The 16,370-nt window shown below is 42.9% G+C and overlaps 1 protein-coding gene across 2 annotated transcripts in view; it reads left to right on the forward strand.

The window, feature by feature from the left end:
- The window catches only part of LOC306703005 (ankyrin-3-like), a gene marked incomplete at its 5' end in the record, with an annotated part of 117,523 nt that overhangs the window by 20,836 nt on the left and 80,317 nt on the right, over positions 1-16,370 (forward strand). The window contains one exon of one of the 2 annotated variants that reach the window (XM_079168803.1): positions 7,591-7,713. The exons of the other annotated variant lie outside the window; for it this stretch is intronic. Within the exon in view, the coding sequence (XP_079024929.1) occupies positions 7,591-7,713 (123 nt within the window). Of the gene's footprint in view, positions 1-7,590; positions 7,714-16,370 lie in introns of those variants that run through there. 2 annotated transcript variants of the gene reach the window in all.

The raw sequence follows: 16,370 nt of genomic DNA on the forward strand, positions 1-16,370 counted from the left end.
TGTGTGAGAATGAGCGAGGCTCCCTGGGCGCAGCGCTTTCTTGGCACATCTCTATGATCCCATCATGACGGGGGAAACTCGACACCGGGGAGGATATTCCACTGCCCAGCAGCTCAGGGAGAGTAACAAGGCTGCACAAACACACTGCTCCTGCAATTCCAGTAACACGGTCTAGTGAGGTTACGCCTGCACAAACACACAGGACTTCACTTCACACACTCCTGCAGTTTGTCACTTAAACCCAAACTGTATGCATAACTACATATTTGCATTTAAACACAGATAAATAAATATATATATATATATACACTGTATATACAGCCGTACACACACCCCCACCCCAGGACTGCACTAATGAACACTATTGCTGAGCGGACAGTGAGTTGATTGGCTTAGAGAAAGCATTACACCAGCACATTCAGGCATATGGCATGTGGACCCACTGATGGGCACACACATATGGTGCTGGTGGCTTTTGCTGCTTCGCATGGGAGGAAGGCACTGTGCTTGCCTTTGATCAGACTCCAAATCACTGAGCACAGCACACAAAGTACAGCCTAAAAATCTCTTTGGGTTGCATCATTTTGTCTCATTATTCCCGAAAAAATTGAAACGCAATGCCTTTTGCAGCTCCCTTCTGTTTTTGTGATTTTTCGATCAAAGAAGAAACACTGCAGTTTTATTCACAATGCAATGCAATACACCATTTTATTACATAATTAGGTTCTTTATTTTATTTGTTGTACAAATGCACAGTTGTCTAATGGAAAAGGGAGTCCTTTGGTTGCAAAACTATTTTAATTTGTGTTTCAAAGGTTTCCACACACACACACAAACAAATGTATATATTGTTCCTTCATTTCTTATTAACATGACTGATAAAATAAAGTCATGTTGCTATATGAACAATAAATGAGACTCATTGGTTACTGTAACAACAATAGCTGCCCCTCTTGGAGTCCACATAAATGTATTTGCTATAATACTATCATCTGAATTAACACAATAATTCTCAACAAACACAGAGACCAAACAACACAATAACTCCAAAAACAATCTTACTACCAATTTCAATGACACTTTTTTGCTGCATGCTGTAAGTGTTTTTGTTTTCTGTTTGTAGAGAGAACTGTCGCAGTTCTCAGTCTTTTGACACCCTCCGAAATCCCACGTCAGCAAATTCAACCTCCGGTAACCATGGAAACTTTTGTTTTCTTGATGTGTCCTTTGAATATCCCACCAACTCGCCCACCAGAGAGTTCCTGAGGACTCTTGTCTATTGCTGTTAAGGGACTGATCTCTGTGGTGACAAGGCATATCCCAGAAGACTACATGCTCGATCTGTGATTGGCTGGAGTGACGGGGTCGCGACCTGTGAGGCCTTAGTCATTTACGTCTGTATTCAGCCATCAACAAGTCGCTAATTCGCCTGTCTCTCTCTCTCTATTGTTTCTCGCCATCAGTCCATGTTCCTTGTTTTTGTTGTGTTTCCTTCATCTTCCATTGCCCTCCCATTAGATTCTGTTTTCAATTAAAAAACACTTAGGCCAACACATAATGGTTACCGTCAGGAAATTGTGTTTTATTAATTGAGGTTTCTCCTAAGCCACAAATATAATCATTCTGGCCATTTCCTGGAAAACATGACATACTTACTGTATCAACAGCAATGTACTGAGAATTATTAAGATACATTTTGAATAGAGAAGTTCACAGGAGAACCATAGAACATAGTAAAATAATGTAAACTTTACATCACTTTTAAATAATTGCCCTGCCTAGTTTAGACACTGCCAGTGGCAAAATGACCAATTCTGTTTCTCGCTCTTTTGTACAACGTATTGCCTACTTTTTTTAAAGCCGCTCCGCTCAATTGTGCCTCGGTGAAATGACTTATTGCAGTACGCTATGCTGATACAGAGCAGCGTGTGAATAATGGGAAGAAACTGGGTGTGATTGTGCAACGCCGTGTATAACTGTTTCCAACAGACCGTGAAATTGTTTATTCTTCTGCTGCCATTTCTGTGTAAAACAGAAAAGGGATCACTTCCCCCCTCTGCACAGTCGCAGCAGTCAGGCCGCCACTGGTTTCCGCCAAGAAATTAACTCCCCGTTGATTCACGGAAGTTCTTAATCAACAGGCTACTGTGTTGGTTCTTGTTGTTATTTGGATCGCCCACTGAAGTCATTGTAGTAGCGCGGAGATATTGTCGGAGGAAAAGCTTCAATCTATTAAAATTCTTGATTATATTTTCTTGCTTCTCTTCATTGTGACTTTGTTCCGCAACAGCGGGTTCATGGGGAATTGGCAGATTACGCGACATGGATGTGACCAGTTTTCTAGCTTTTTCACATCATTGTCAGGATAAATAAACCTTTTCTTGGGTCGTTCAAAATGAAATGCATTGCAGTTTTTGCTTGTGAATGGTTTATTGTAACTCAGACTTGCTTTTCTTCCACCAAACCACATTTTAAAATGCTTGAAAACACCACTTTCCACTGATGTGATAGAACATGAATCCAATTCATTTTAGTTTTATGTGTAAATCCCACATGATTCCCACATAAACTGTTATAGCAGTATACATATAGCAGTCTGCTCCCCTGTTAACGCTGCATGAATCATCGTTTTTTTAAAAGGATGCTTTGATGTTTAAATTGACATAAATTCTATGTTATTTAATGATGCACGGTGATATGAGGGCTTGTTTTTAATCTATAGATCATCCTACGCTCTGACATTTTTCAGTAACAGAAAGCAATTTTCTGTTGATTAATTCATTTAGTGGCTTCAATATGACCCACATAATCTGTTTTTGTGACGGTAAAAAACGTGCAACACACTGTTATCTTTCTCTTTCATTTAACATGCAGTGATAAGCATTCAATGCTAACAATTCTCACCAAATGAATTAACGCGTTTAAAGACCCCACCTTAAAGTGTACACGCTGCCTGCCTGTGTGAGTGTGTATGTGTGAGCGCTTATCCCCTCCACTGTGAATGTCTGTCTGCCCCTCAGTGGGGAAGACATGGAAGGACATTTTGGTCTGGTTTGAAGGGGACCGCTTGGTCGTGACACACATTTAGGTAGGTTACTTGTAGCTATTAGCTAACTGGGTTAAAGCGCACATCTCATGGTACTGTTTGTTTATCCGGAGGGGAGACATTAGAGTGATTTAGAAGATTTGGGCTTGAGGGGGCGGGATACGGAAAATAGATGGTGTGGGAGAGAGCTCGTGTATGTGTGTGTGTGTGTGTGAATGAGAACCAGTTTGTGTGTTTGGTCGAGAGTCGAGAACCTCACCAAAACAACTGCCGTAATTTGTCTTCAGCTGTGGCCTTAATGTCCAGGCTGCAGACATCCTTCACACACTGTCTGATTCTGCTCTCACCTCCCTTCTCTGTTTTTCTTCTTCTGTTTGTATACTGATGGTAAATCCAGCCCCCACCTCTCACCACATCCCCCCCATGTTGATGTATAAGCCTTCAGGCCAAGTGTAGGTGTTGTAGGGGGGGAGGGGGGGGGTCTCTGCGTGGGTGCATCTATTTCCCATCAGTCCAAAACCACTTGCCATTTGACCTGGCACCTGTCATACTCTCCTTTCTCTGCCCTCTTTTTATTCTTGCTGGAGGCGTTCAAGTCAGAGCAGACAAAGATTTCTCCACGATTTGGGACCACCAGAGGGGGAAAGGGGGAGATATAGATTGCATTGTAAGACCTGGATTAGATCTTTTCTTTCAGGTTTGAAATCCTGAAGCAGAGACGAAAAACAAAAAAAAAATGTAAATCTTGAAAATAGAGATTCTTTCATTCTTTTCATATATTTTACATTTTAGGATATGTTACCTGAATTCAAACCTTGTTTTGGTGCTGTTTAATCACAGTTCAGTTTAGGTTGACGAATTCCGTGTTGATTGTATTTCTAACAGCTTTTTTTTTAATGAATAAATGCAGTCGTATCAGACCAAAAGTGCACTCTCAGAACAGTGTTTGGTCTGTTGATGCTGTTGAGCACTAGAGGGCAGCAGACTACAAATAATGAGCCCGGCTCATTATTTTCTCCTTTTTCACAACCTCAAAACAGATATGATACATGACAACACATGCACACTTCCTGCTCTTCAAGGTGACTGTGTTTGTGCATGTAAATGAAGGATATAGACGAAGTGATGAACTGGTCACAGGGAAGACATATTTGGTTTGTTTATGTCACAGGAATGAGAAAAATAGTACCGCTAAGCTTTTTTCAGCCCCATTTAAAAAAAAAGAAAATGTCCTTAAAAATCCCATACAGCCGCTCAATTAAAAGAATCAGTGTAATTTCCTGTGTGTTGGTTATTCTGTAACCTCACAGTGACCTGTCCAGCTCCAGAGCCTCCAGATGGCATCTTTGCTTTGCCTGTTTTTGTTAGTGTGTTAGGGGACACGCTGTTGTGGCGGCGGAGGTCAAAGAGGCCAATGAGATTGACGCTCTGATTGGTCTTGTTGCACCCGTGGGAGACGCACCAGTGAGATGCACAGACTCACCACAGAGAAGAGACGGACCCAGGCAACATGGGACTCAGGGGCGTCTGAAGACATATGAGGATTTAGTTTGCTTTGCTTGTATATTCAGTGTTCACAATCTCATAATCAGTGGGATACTTCAATTTAAACACTCTTTAATTTCTGATCAGATTCCTGAGTGATGATATTCTATATCCTCAATATTATGATAATGATAATGAATAATAATTATTGTCATATTTATGTGCAACTAACTGTTATTTTTCTTGAGTGATAATCTATAAAATGTCAGAAAAATCTCATTATCAAAATTGTTGCCGATTGGTTTTTCTGTCGATCAAGCTAAGAGATAACTTCAGCTCAAATTATAGCTAGTATTGCTACTAAATGAAAATTACCATCCTAATAATGCGCCGTAGCAAAATATTCTTCATTTTGCGTGTGATTTATCATTCAGGTTGTGGTATATTTTTATTCTGGCTGTGTGTGTATGGCATAGCGCCTGGAAAACGGTGGAAAAAATCCAATATACGTCGACTTCTAGAGTTCACCGGCCACCAGCCAACTCTGCTCTTTTGTAGTAAACGTGCTTTTTCTTTGCCTGTAAAATGCTGGGGTTTTAAATACAGGACACCTTGGCAGTGGCTTTTACTACGCGTAAGGCTATTGGCTATGGGGGGGGGGGGGGGTTATGGTCTTCTTTTGAGTGGAGTTTTATCAATGAATTCATTTATGGAAAGTCGGTAGTACAGGCAGCGATAGTAATATATTGTCGTTGCACAATTACGTAGGTTTTTGTGCCATTTCATCACAGCATTTGTATTGAGCTGCAGAAGAAATTGTGTGATCTCTTTGATTTGTTTATCATGTGCACATTATGCCCTGTTGTCTTCTCCGTGCATCTACATACACTCGCACACATGCACCCCCCCCCCCTGCTGCCTCCCTTCCCAATCCCTCCTCTTACCTCTCCACGCTCCTTATCCATCCATCCTGTCCTCCCCGAAGCCACCCCATTGGCCCTCGCCTAGCAACCGCATGATAATTTGGCATAATGTGACACCCCCTGATGCATGATGGGGGCTGTAAGTCAGCTTCATCCCCCCCCTCATGCCGGTGGCTGGTGTTTGGGGCTAAGAAAGAAAGGAAAATGAAACTGGGAGGGTGAATATATTTGAGGAAGAGAAAAGGGAATTTCACACTCACGTCGTTATGACTGGTGTCCACCGGCTAAGCCTGTCATCTGTCCCCGGAGGGTTGTTCTCCTCTTTCTCCAGCAGCGGTGATCGTTCTCAGCTTTTCTCCGTATGGTTCCCATGTAGTCCATATGTACAGATAAAGAGGCGCTGCAGATTTTTGTGGAAAGCAGACAGGCATGTGATGAGGCAGCCTCTCGGTATTGACAAGGACCCAGCCAGGCTCATAGGTGCCTCTGACACGCAGGCATGCGGGGGAAGAGAAACTTAAAGATGGCCGCTGCATGCTCCCGTCTGTTTCCACGCTGCCACGTCTGACGTGTGCACGGCTGATGTGAAGGACATCCTAAATAAGAGATCTCGCAGGAAATCAAACAGGGTCTTTTGTTGTCTCTCCATCTCTCTGTGTGGACCTTCTCTCCTGTCTCTCCCTCCTTCTTCTCCTCCTCTGTCAACAAAGACATGAGGTGAAAGAAAAGCTCCCATGGTCCCGTTTGACCTCTCCATCACGATGTCAATGAACCCAGATGGTGGGATGACCACACTGAGTTTAGAGAAGCACCAGACAGCACAGGAGATTCAGTTCAATTCACTGAGACATTCCGGCAAATTTATTTCTTTAATTTTGACTTGTGATTTATTTATTAAATCACTGATTATTTGTTACCTGCATTGGTTTATTCACTTGGTTGACTTTTAGTTTGGTTTGCCATTCATTGAGTTATACATTCATTCATCTTCAGGAGTGAGCATACACATTTACAAAGTTGAAACAATAGACCGGCAATATTGGATAATATCATCAGTTATAGCTTCCTCTTCCTTTTGTGTGTATTGGTGATATTTATGCACTGTTACTGCCAGGAACATCCAGTATCTCCTCCCTCTCTCCCTCTTCGCCTTCACCCGTGTCCTTCGCATGTTCTCCCCATTCCCATCCGGTCACTTGGCCACCTCCAGCTGGTAGTGTGTGTGTGTGTGTGTGTGTGTGTGTGTGTGAGTGTGATAGTTGATGGGGGGGTTATAGAAACACACACACACATGGACGCACGTACACTCAGTCATTCTGCTGTTGCTCCATGCCACCATTTCCTTTTGCTATCTTAACCGGTGCCTTTGCTTCATTCATGCACTCACACCCCCTCTCTCCCTCACACACACACACACACACACACACACACACACAATTAATCTCTTTCTCTCAGACTGTATCACACACACACACACACACAAGCATACACACGTCTGCATGGTGGAGAACCAGGCGAGGTACAGCAGCAGGGACCAGAGCAGAGAGAAAGAGAAACATTTAGGAGGACGGACTGAAACAGAGCGTGGTTGCCGTAGTAACCGTTCCCCTCCCTCCATTCTTCCCTCCACCTCCATTCTCTCTCTCTCTCTCTCTCACTCTCTCCTCCCTCCCTCCACCTCTGTGCTGGTGATGCTCGTGTCTCTTTTCTTTCCATCCGGTTTGTCCTCTCCTCTCCTGGAACGCGCTCCTCTCACACTGCCAGTGGACGAGGAGGAGGAGGAGGAGGAGATGAGGAGAAGCTGCTGTCTCTTCTCTCCCGTCTTTCTATCACTTTAGAAAAAGAAAAAAAAAGAGAGAGAGAGAGAGAGAGAGAGAGAGCAGTCCAGACCAGAGCAACAACCTAAAGAAAGGACATACAGGATATACATACATGTAAAAGATACCCTACTCTTCTCCATTCTCCTTTTCAAGGAAGGCATTTTTCTTCCCTTTCCCCCCCTTTCCTTTTCTACCCCGAATTTTTTCCTCTGAGATCCCGGTTTTGTCAATTACAGCCCCTGAACTTCTCTGGGATTTCAGGTGAGGCACGCGTGTGTAGTGTGTGGTGCGTCTACGTTTTTTTTTATTGCCTATCATGGCTCACGCGGCCTCTCAATTGAAGAAGAATCGGGGGGAAGTGGATGTGAATGCATTAGAGGACGAGAAGGAGAAGCGGAGGAAGAGCAGGAGAGCAGCGTCCCGGGAACAAAAGAGAAAGGTAACAGACGAGGGCTGGCTGGCTGGCTGGTGGCTTCATCTGCTCCGCTCAGCTAGCATCATTGGAGCGTGATTCTGTGTGTGTGTGTGTGTGTGTGTGTGTGTGTGTGTGTGCGCTACATCTCAGCTTGACTACCTAGATCAACTGGGCTTGGAGGTTGCCTCGTTACACATAAATGCATTCATGTACATGTTCAGATCTGCAAATAATTTAAGACACACGTGTAGTCTCTGTTATCTTTTGACACTAGTCCAAATTAAAGAGCATCTTTGACCTTGTGTACTGAATGTGTGTGTGTGAGTGCGAGTGTGTGTGTGTGTGTGAGATGGTGTTCCCCTATTTCTTCTGTGTGTTTATTGTTGGTATGCATGTGAGGTGTTAGCATAATGTTTGTGCCTGTATGTCTTCATATACATGACGGCTCAAAGTCAAAAATAACGTCACCTGTTTGTACATGATGATCTTATACCCGTCTCCAGATGAGGCGAACTCTGTTCTTGCACGTCGAGCGTTTTTTGTTTTCCTGCCTCTGACTCTTTGAACGTTTCCTAATATTGTCCGTCCGTTGAGTAAAACTACGTCACACTCAGGGCTTCCTCAAATATTTGCACACCCCTTCCTTGTTTTAAGGAGATCCTAGGTGGTCAGTTGTTAAAATCACCCTGCGCAGAGGACGCTTTGTTAATCAGCGCTTCACCGGCGTAATTTAACCTTGTTGTGGGCTTCATACCAAATGAGATGAATGCTGGCAGTTGCAAAGAGTGTAAGGTCATGTTTGCATGAGATAGAAGAAAAAACTCCTCTTTTTACACTTGATCATGGTTTTGGAAATGTGTGAGCGCTCTGGTGCGTTCTGTTGTGGGTTCTTGCTTGTGTATGTATGTGTGTCTGTGTCTGCGTGTGCGTGTGCTTGGATGCACAGACAGCCATGTATAATGCATACACGAGTGATTTATTGATGACAAAGCTTTTCATATGATGGAGGAGGAACTGAAATGCACGTGGGTCTCCCTCCTCTTCCTCCTCTCTTACATGTCAGCTTGTGGAGAACCCTGTTTCACAGACCGGTGGGAGAAACTCACGGTGGTATTCATGAAGATTATAGCAAATTATAAGCTACTACTGATGGAAACAGGAACAAAAACAAAAGTTAACCGGTCGTCTGTCCACAGTTATGCATTAAAATACACTCCCCGCTGTCTGTTTTGTTCTAGTGTTTAGAGAAAAGCAGTCATTGACTTCTGCGTACTGAATGTGGGGAGATTTGACCGTGAGAGATCTGTTCAATATCAGTGACATTTACTGAACTTTGCGCCCATGGGTGCCTGGTTTTGAATTATGCTGCTGGCAACGTTATTTGACCTCAGCACAAACAAGAGGCGAGAGCTATCGTGGCCTAATCTTTTCCAGACCAAAAAAGAAAAAAGAAAAGATTCATAAGGTCAAGTGAATTTATGGATCTACTTCTCAGTCAAGTTTTAAACCTGTACACTCGTAGTTGCACATTACATTCTCCTTTTGTCTATGTTTGCGTGCACGTGTGTGCCGAAAATGATACGTGTCTGAGATGCTGATCTGTACAGGAGGTTTACAGTCCTTATGAAGGGTCATGTTTCATAGAAGAGAACAGGAGACAGAGATGATGAGGGGAGAAGAGGGGAGAGTTGTATTGATTGGATTGTTCACAGCACCATCCGTGAGCATAATAAACTTTCCCTTCTCACTTCGGCCTGCATGCCCTGCATCCCTATCCGTCTGTCCTCTCTGTGTGTCTTAGTCCCATCACCTTTAGGTTCTCTCTCTGCCCATTCACACTCTCTTTGGCTTTTTCTTTTCTATTAGTAGCGCTGTTGTTTGGCTCATGCTGCTAAATTTTAATGATGCACTGTCACAAAAGAAAGTCAAACACTAAAGTTAATTTGTTTGTCAGTCGTTTACTTGAGGGATGTGCACTGTAGGCCATCGCTGTCAGTCACTCTCTCTCTCTCTCTCTCTCTCTCTCTCTCTCTCTCTCTCTCGCTCCAGCACACGTACAGATACGCAGTAGTGGTTTTATTCCTTGGCTGCCCTTGCTCGTGCGCTGTTTACCCCTGTTGGTGGCCTTCCAACTCTCACTGTGTCCACTATACAGTGGGAATGGACTGACTGAGAGGTGTCAGCGTCTATGGAGACACATGCAGAAAGACTATAAAAGAGACAAAAGGGCATTACAGTCACAGGTTTCCCTCCATTACTCAGCATCAAACCGTTTTTATGTTTGTCTTGTAGCTAAACTGATACGGTCTTCTTGGTGCACATTGTGCAACAAACTGCTTTGACTCACTCCTTTCACAGCTCTACAAATGCTATATTTAGATGGTGGAGCAGGTACAGAGAACACTTGTTAATATAGAGTGGTGTGTCTTCCCATTCGTACATTTTCTATTTTTTTTTTGTTTGCATTAGTTCCCAAGCAGGTGAATTCATAGATAATTTCAGATACATATCTAATGGGACTTAACATGAAATACTCTGCATGTCATTGTTATGCTTACTCTAGTTACTGTATGGCCATTAATCATCTTAAAGGTTCAGTTCTTTTAAATAATAATTACTTTTGAATGCAGTTTAGTGTCAACTCATACATGATAGCAGATTCCAGTCTTGTGTCTTGAGCATCAGTGGCTACGCTTTTGTTTTCATCACAGATTGTGCCTATAAGGTCATCAGAAAATAGTATTTATACTGCTTTTATTTCCTGTCTTGTTTGGGTTGATATCAGAATAAACATGATATGCACCCCCATTGAGACATCTGCTCACTCCATTGTTCACTCATTCCCTACTTCCTCACTAAACTCTGTAGTTTAGTGAGCAGTGAGTTTGTCGTCAATACATTCAGAATTCTGACCCTCAAATTAAATGGCGGGGGGTTACGCGGAAAGCAGGGAGTTGTTATAGTAACAACTATCAAAATGCAAAAATAGATGAATAAAGTGCATGTGATAGTTGGACATGAGGCCTGCGACTTTTATCAGACAGCACTCAGTTCAGTGTAGGCCTAATGGAGACCAGGGTGTCAGGGGAGGGATCCCTGCTACCGATGCTTAACGACTTGGTGTAGTGTGTCTCCGTATTTACAGTGTGTATTGTTAGGAAAGCGGCACAGAGGGAGATAGTCCCTACCATTAGCACCCAGGGAATAGTGGGATGTTAACCAGAGAGAGAGAGAGAGAGATATCTATGAGTGTGTCTGTATGAATGCTGGAGTTCATTTTCATGTGTTGTAGGAGAGTTTCTGAGAGAGAGCCGGAGAAAACTCAGTAGCCGCAGTGGTCATCTGAACGGGAAACCCCCATTACATTAATTCTCCAAGCTGCTTTACTTCTAATGACATTATCTAGAGCCAGGAACCTCCATTGGATTCCCTGAGAGAGATAGAGAGATAGAGAGGGAGAGGGAGAGGGAGAGGGAGAGGGAGAGGGAGAGGGAGAGGGAGAGGGAGAGCTAAGTAAAGCAAAGGTTTCCTACTGCCAGGTCCCAGTTTTACACACTGTTCCGGTACACAGCGCGTGCGTCGGTACAGTACCTATTGTTTCTCTCATAGGGCTTATATGGGTCATGTGCTAGCTTTTTTTTTTCACGGCCTTATTCTGCAGTCAAATCAGTGATTCCTCTTCCAAGGAAATTCTATGCCTGTTTCTCAGCTTTTTTTGCACCAGTGTCTCTAATATTCTGCCTTTTTTTTTTTTTTTTAATTGGATGCTTGAAAAAATGGCCAACCTTTTTATTATAAATTCCAAAGAGCTCATCAGTGGTCATCATTTGTTGCCATCATCACTGTTCATTAAAGGTTCTGAATCCGGATCACAGTGTAGTGAATCCAAAGCAAGACTTGCAGAAATGACTGCTGGAAGGCCAACGGCAGTGTTGAAATTGGATTCCAGCCCTGTGCTGCCTTCAGAGCAAGCCCATGGCAACAGTGGGAAGGCAAGAGTCTGCTTGGCCCTAAGAGGAAAAGTAAACCGTGAGGGGAAAAGAGCCATCAGGCTGTAGGCAGGCGGCGAGAGAGGAAACATAATATCAATATATATTTTAATAGATTCCCCTCCTTTATTTCTTTTCTTTCCGTCTCATTTCACTCCCTGATTTCTCTCCACTCACTTTCTGGTTCGGCTGAAACAAAGCCGGCACGCGTGTTGCTTCGCTCCTCCTTCCCCCCCCCTATCCACTCCTTCACCTCCTCCCCTCCCCAGCAGCCCATAAAAGATGGAGGTTAATGAATTTGGTGCTCATGCATGCCTCCGCTAATTGCATTGGCATTGGGAACGCCTCCCAGTATTACAAAAAATGTTTTCACCATCAAGATGGCCACCGGCTGGACGGCGCGAGCGTGACTTTGAGGAGGCTGCCAAGCTTCTGTTTGTGGAAATAGTGACAATTGAAGGAGTCTCTATGGCTTTTCTTATTCACTCAGTTGGAATGTGATGTATGCAATTTAGTTTAGATTTTTCTACTAAGAAGATCCTGGTTTGTAGTAAAGCTTTGACAAAGTCACAGAGATTTAAAACACATGAATCCTTTCTGCTGCCTTTTCTGAATGAGACGTTTATCTGAAGTTACACTAATTTGATGCTTCAGCAGTCGAATCAAGTTTCTTTCTCACATTTTAGTACAGAATTCACTCTTTTTGTTGCCATTACTGTAGCTCAGCACGGAAACGCTGTTTGGGGAAGCACAAGGAGTGCTTTTTATACCAAATGGGCTGTAACTTTGGAAGATGTATCTGATAAGATTTCAAATACAATGTTGCACTAAACGAGGACTGTGAAATGTGTTACCCATCACTTGCATTGCTCTGTTTGGGGCTAGGATGAAGAGGGGGAATGGTTCAGTCCAGCCAATTTCATTTACAGTTGTTTGCACTTGATTAAACACAATTTCTGAAACTAGGGCACTCTTTTGTCAAAACCTTTCACCCAAAAAAACAAAAACATATACACAGAATGCAAGAAATTTTACATCTCTTGCAAAAGCGTGTACTTCATTCAATAATTTGTGGTATTGATAATTTGTAAAAAAAAATGTACCAAGATAAATAATCCTTTCGTTTAAACTCCATATCCGATTATGGTTGACTGGCATCGTTTCTTTAGTAGCCATTCAATGTATTCACGTGACGTCTCTCTATACAGTGTTTTTCATGGTGTAGTTTGCCATGCTGGATTCAGATTGCCCTCCTAAGTGAAGGGAATTCACAGAAACAATGCAACAATCCACAGTCATTTTATCAGAATATGTTGCACCTTGTCACCAAGGTTAGCTCTGACCATGATTGGTTATCGATAATGTATCTACAAACACGGCACTAGTAGTTTTTTTGCTGTCGCCAAATCGCCCGAGGTCCACCGAACAGACACACTGACAAACCAAAATCTTGACAATTCGTGTTACGTGGCCGAATCATATGATCCATGCGTTCACATATGTATAAACACCACACAAACACTAATACTAATTACATCAGACCATTTTAGTCCCCACTCTTGTATGAAACATGGCCTGAAACGTGCAGGATCCTCCAATGGGCATGCGTCACAGCGTCCTCACTCTACTGTATGCTGCTGCTATTGTTCTACTTTAGCTTCAGTCTCTAAGGGGAAATGAGAGCGTGTAATAAGGATTGTTCTAATTATTGATCCACCACTTCAAGGGTCCTCAATCAGACTTGCTGGGGGATGGTGTGTGTGTGTGTATGTGTGTGTGTGTGATGGGATTTCTTAGGGAGTAACTGGAAACCTGTGTATGTGGGGATTTGCTTGTCCTACCGCTAAGGGGGGGGGGGGGGGGGGAATCCATGTTGTCTAGTAGTGGTTCATGGTCTGGTTCATCTGGCAGTCTTTCACGCTTTTTTGGTGCAGCAGGTGATTTTACCTATTGTTCAACACATACATGACGTCCTGTAACTGGAAGTGAGCGTTAGAGGGTCGGAGAGAGGAAGATATAGAAGTAGAAAGAAGGAAGAAGCGATAAGGACTAATAGATGGAGAGAGAGAGTGGGGGAGCATGTGTGTGTGAAAGAGAGGAGAGAGTAAGCGATAAGAAGAAATGGAGAGAATTACTGTATAGAGGCAGAGAGAGAGAGAGCGACGAGAGAGCATGATCGTAAGCCTAAAGGTTATTTGAAGGTGAGCGGCGTCTTTCTTGACGCTCTTGAATCCACGCGCACCCTCCCTCCTCTGCATCCCTCTCGCTCGCTCTGATGTGGTGTCCTGTGTGCAGCCGCTGGATGTGGTTTCACATAATAACGTGGAAAGATTTCAAATATTTCAAATGCTCATGGCTGTATTTAAATGGGAGAATGCCATACAGGAAATGTGTGTTCACTGCCTCTCATCTACAAAAGAAATGCAGCTATTTCAATGCGTTTTTTTAGAGTGTTGTATCATTCTAAGAATAAGGAGAATCATCTCAGCCTATAAAGAAGCGTTTAATCCTTCAGTCTATCTGGAAATTTGGAGATACACTGGACAGAAATGACATTTTTAGGTACAATATGACATTTCTCATGTCAGAGATATATATTGACCAACAAGTGAATTCATCATGTGGAATTGTTGCTTTTATTTTCAGTCATTTTGCATGTGTATAAACGTCACATATGTCTTTATAATGTCATTCACATATGAATGTTGTTCTACATGTGATGAGTTCATGTCTGTTTGGCTTGATTTGCATGTGCTTTTAGAGAATCGTTGACAGAATCACTGCATCTACATTTAAAACGGTTCGTCAATTAGCCGATCAACAGAAATATGCTCTGTTATCTATATACTCTATTTTCTAAAAATATTCAACTTTTCCCTTCTTCAGCTTCTCAGTTTTGAGGATTTGCTGCTCTTCTTCTTAAGTGACGGTTAACTGAATCGGGTTTTGAGGGTTCGCGCAATATGGAGGCATATGTTTGGGATTAAGAAATTGTAATTGTCATTCTTTATTTACTATTCTCTGGCGTTTTATGGACTAAGTGATTAATTGAGGAAATATTTGGCAGATTAATCGTTAAGGAAAATAACTGTTAGTTACAGCAATGTGAGCGCAGAAACAACATACTGTAGCTTGCGTCTATAGGACCAGAGAGTATAATATGCATGTAAATACATAAACCAGTATAAACTGGATGCAGGATTACAGTACAATCATGTAGCCGCCAAGTGAGAGGGCAGTAAGGAGCCGATGTCGGAGAGAAGCAGCGCTACATTATACCAAACTGTTGGACTTCTCCTCTCTGAACAAGTACACCATGGACTCATGTCTCCATCATTCATCTCATTTAAATAGGTCCAGCTCACCTCCGGTGCTCAAGGGTGAGACAGAGAAGGAGTTCAGTAAGTGCAGTTCACCGTGAGATTATTCACAGATGCAGTAATGCTGCTTAATGATGTGATTACAGTGCTGAATGGTATGTAAGGGGGGGAGGGAGACCAAAGACGGAGGAGTTGGAAAGAGGAGGCGATAAGGGAGCAGAGACTTGATGAGGCAAGGACAGAGTGAGTGAAAGAGAGGCCAAGAGGGTAGCAGGTGTGGAGGAGATACAGAAAGGAGAGAGGGGAAAAGGTGACTTTGTGAAAACAAGGAATAAGAGAAAAGAGACAAGAATAGAAAACTGGGCGTCAGGCGATGACAGAATTGGTGTTCGAAAGACGTCTACTATTCACTCAAACGTGTACACACACCGTTATCTCTTTCACCTACAGTTGACATAACGCCTAATTATACTTTAGAAGCCTAATGCGACCCACGAGGGCGGCAACTAACGAATGTTTTAATCCATATTTGTCGATTAATCTGCCAATTATTTACCAGGTTAATTGATATATCGTTTGGTCTCAGAATGTCAGAAAATAGGGAAAAATGTCCAAAATGGTGACGAGTCTTTAAATGTCTTTTAGATATTCAGTTTAACAAAAAAAACTGAGGGCGGGAAAACAGCTTTTTCTGCCATTTTTGCATGAAAAGTTTCTTTCACGATTGAACGATTATCAAAATAGTTAGCGATTATTTTTTATTATTTTACTAATGGGTTAGTCGACTAATCGTTGCAGCTCTGCTACCAATACAGTTTATTTATTTATTCCTTCCTTTCCATTTGATGCGCAAGTCTGTCTTCATTCACTACTCACTGTTCACTGAAGCAGCAGTGTGTGTGTGTGTGTGTGTGTGTGTGTGTGTGTGTGTGTGTGTGTGTGTGTGTGTGTGTGTGTGTGTGTGTGAGTGTGTGAGTGAGAGAGACAACGCCCCCTCCCCTACAACATCACACTCATTAATCCCCTACTGTGCATCAATGCCAGACCTCTTCCATCAGGCTCTTAAACGCCAAATGGTGTGTCACAAATGGTGTGTGTGTGTGTGTGTGTGTGTGTGTGTATATATTTATGCATGTATGGCAGGTGCTTCTCATACACTCACAGATAAAGCTTATCCTATTGAAATGGTTCTGTCATGCTCTCTCTCTCACACACACACACACACACACACACACACACACTACTCTGTTGACCCTTGGGACTCACGCCGTACGGCTTGATAATTACTTTCTTTTGCTCGCCCCCCCCCCCCCCCCCCCCCCCCTCCACCCATCTCCACCTCTAGCACAACGCCGTCTCCCTGTTCTCCACT

Source organism: Pholis gunnellus, assembly GCF_910591455.1.
Source record: "Pholis gunnellus genome assembly, chromosome: 11".
In the NCBI taxonomy this organism is placed as follows: Eukaryota; Metazoa; Chordata; class Actinopteri; order Perciformes; family Pholidae; genus Pholis; species Pholis gunnellus.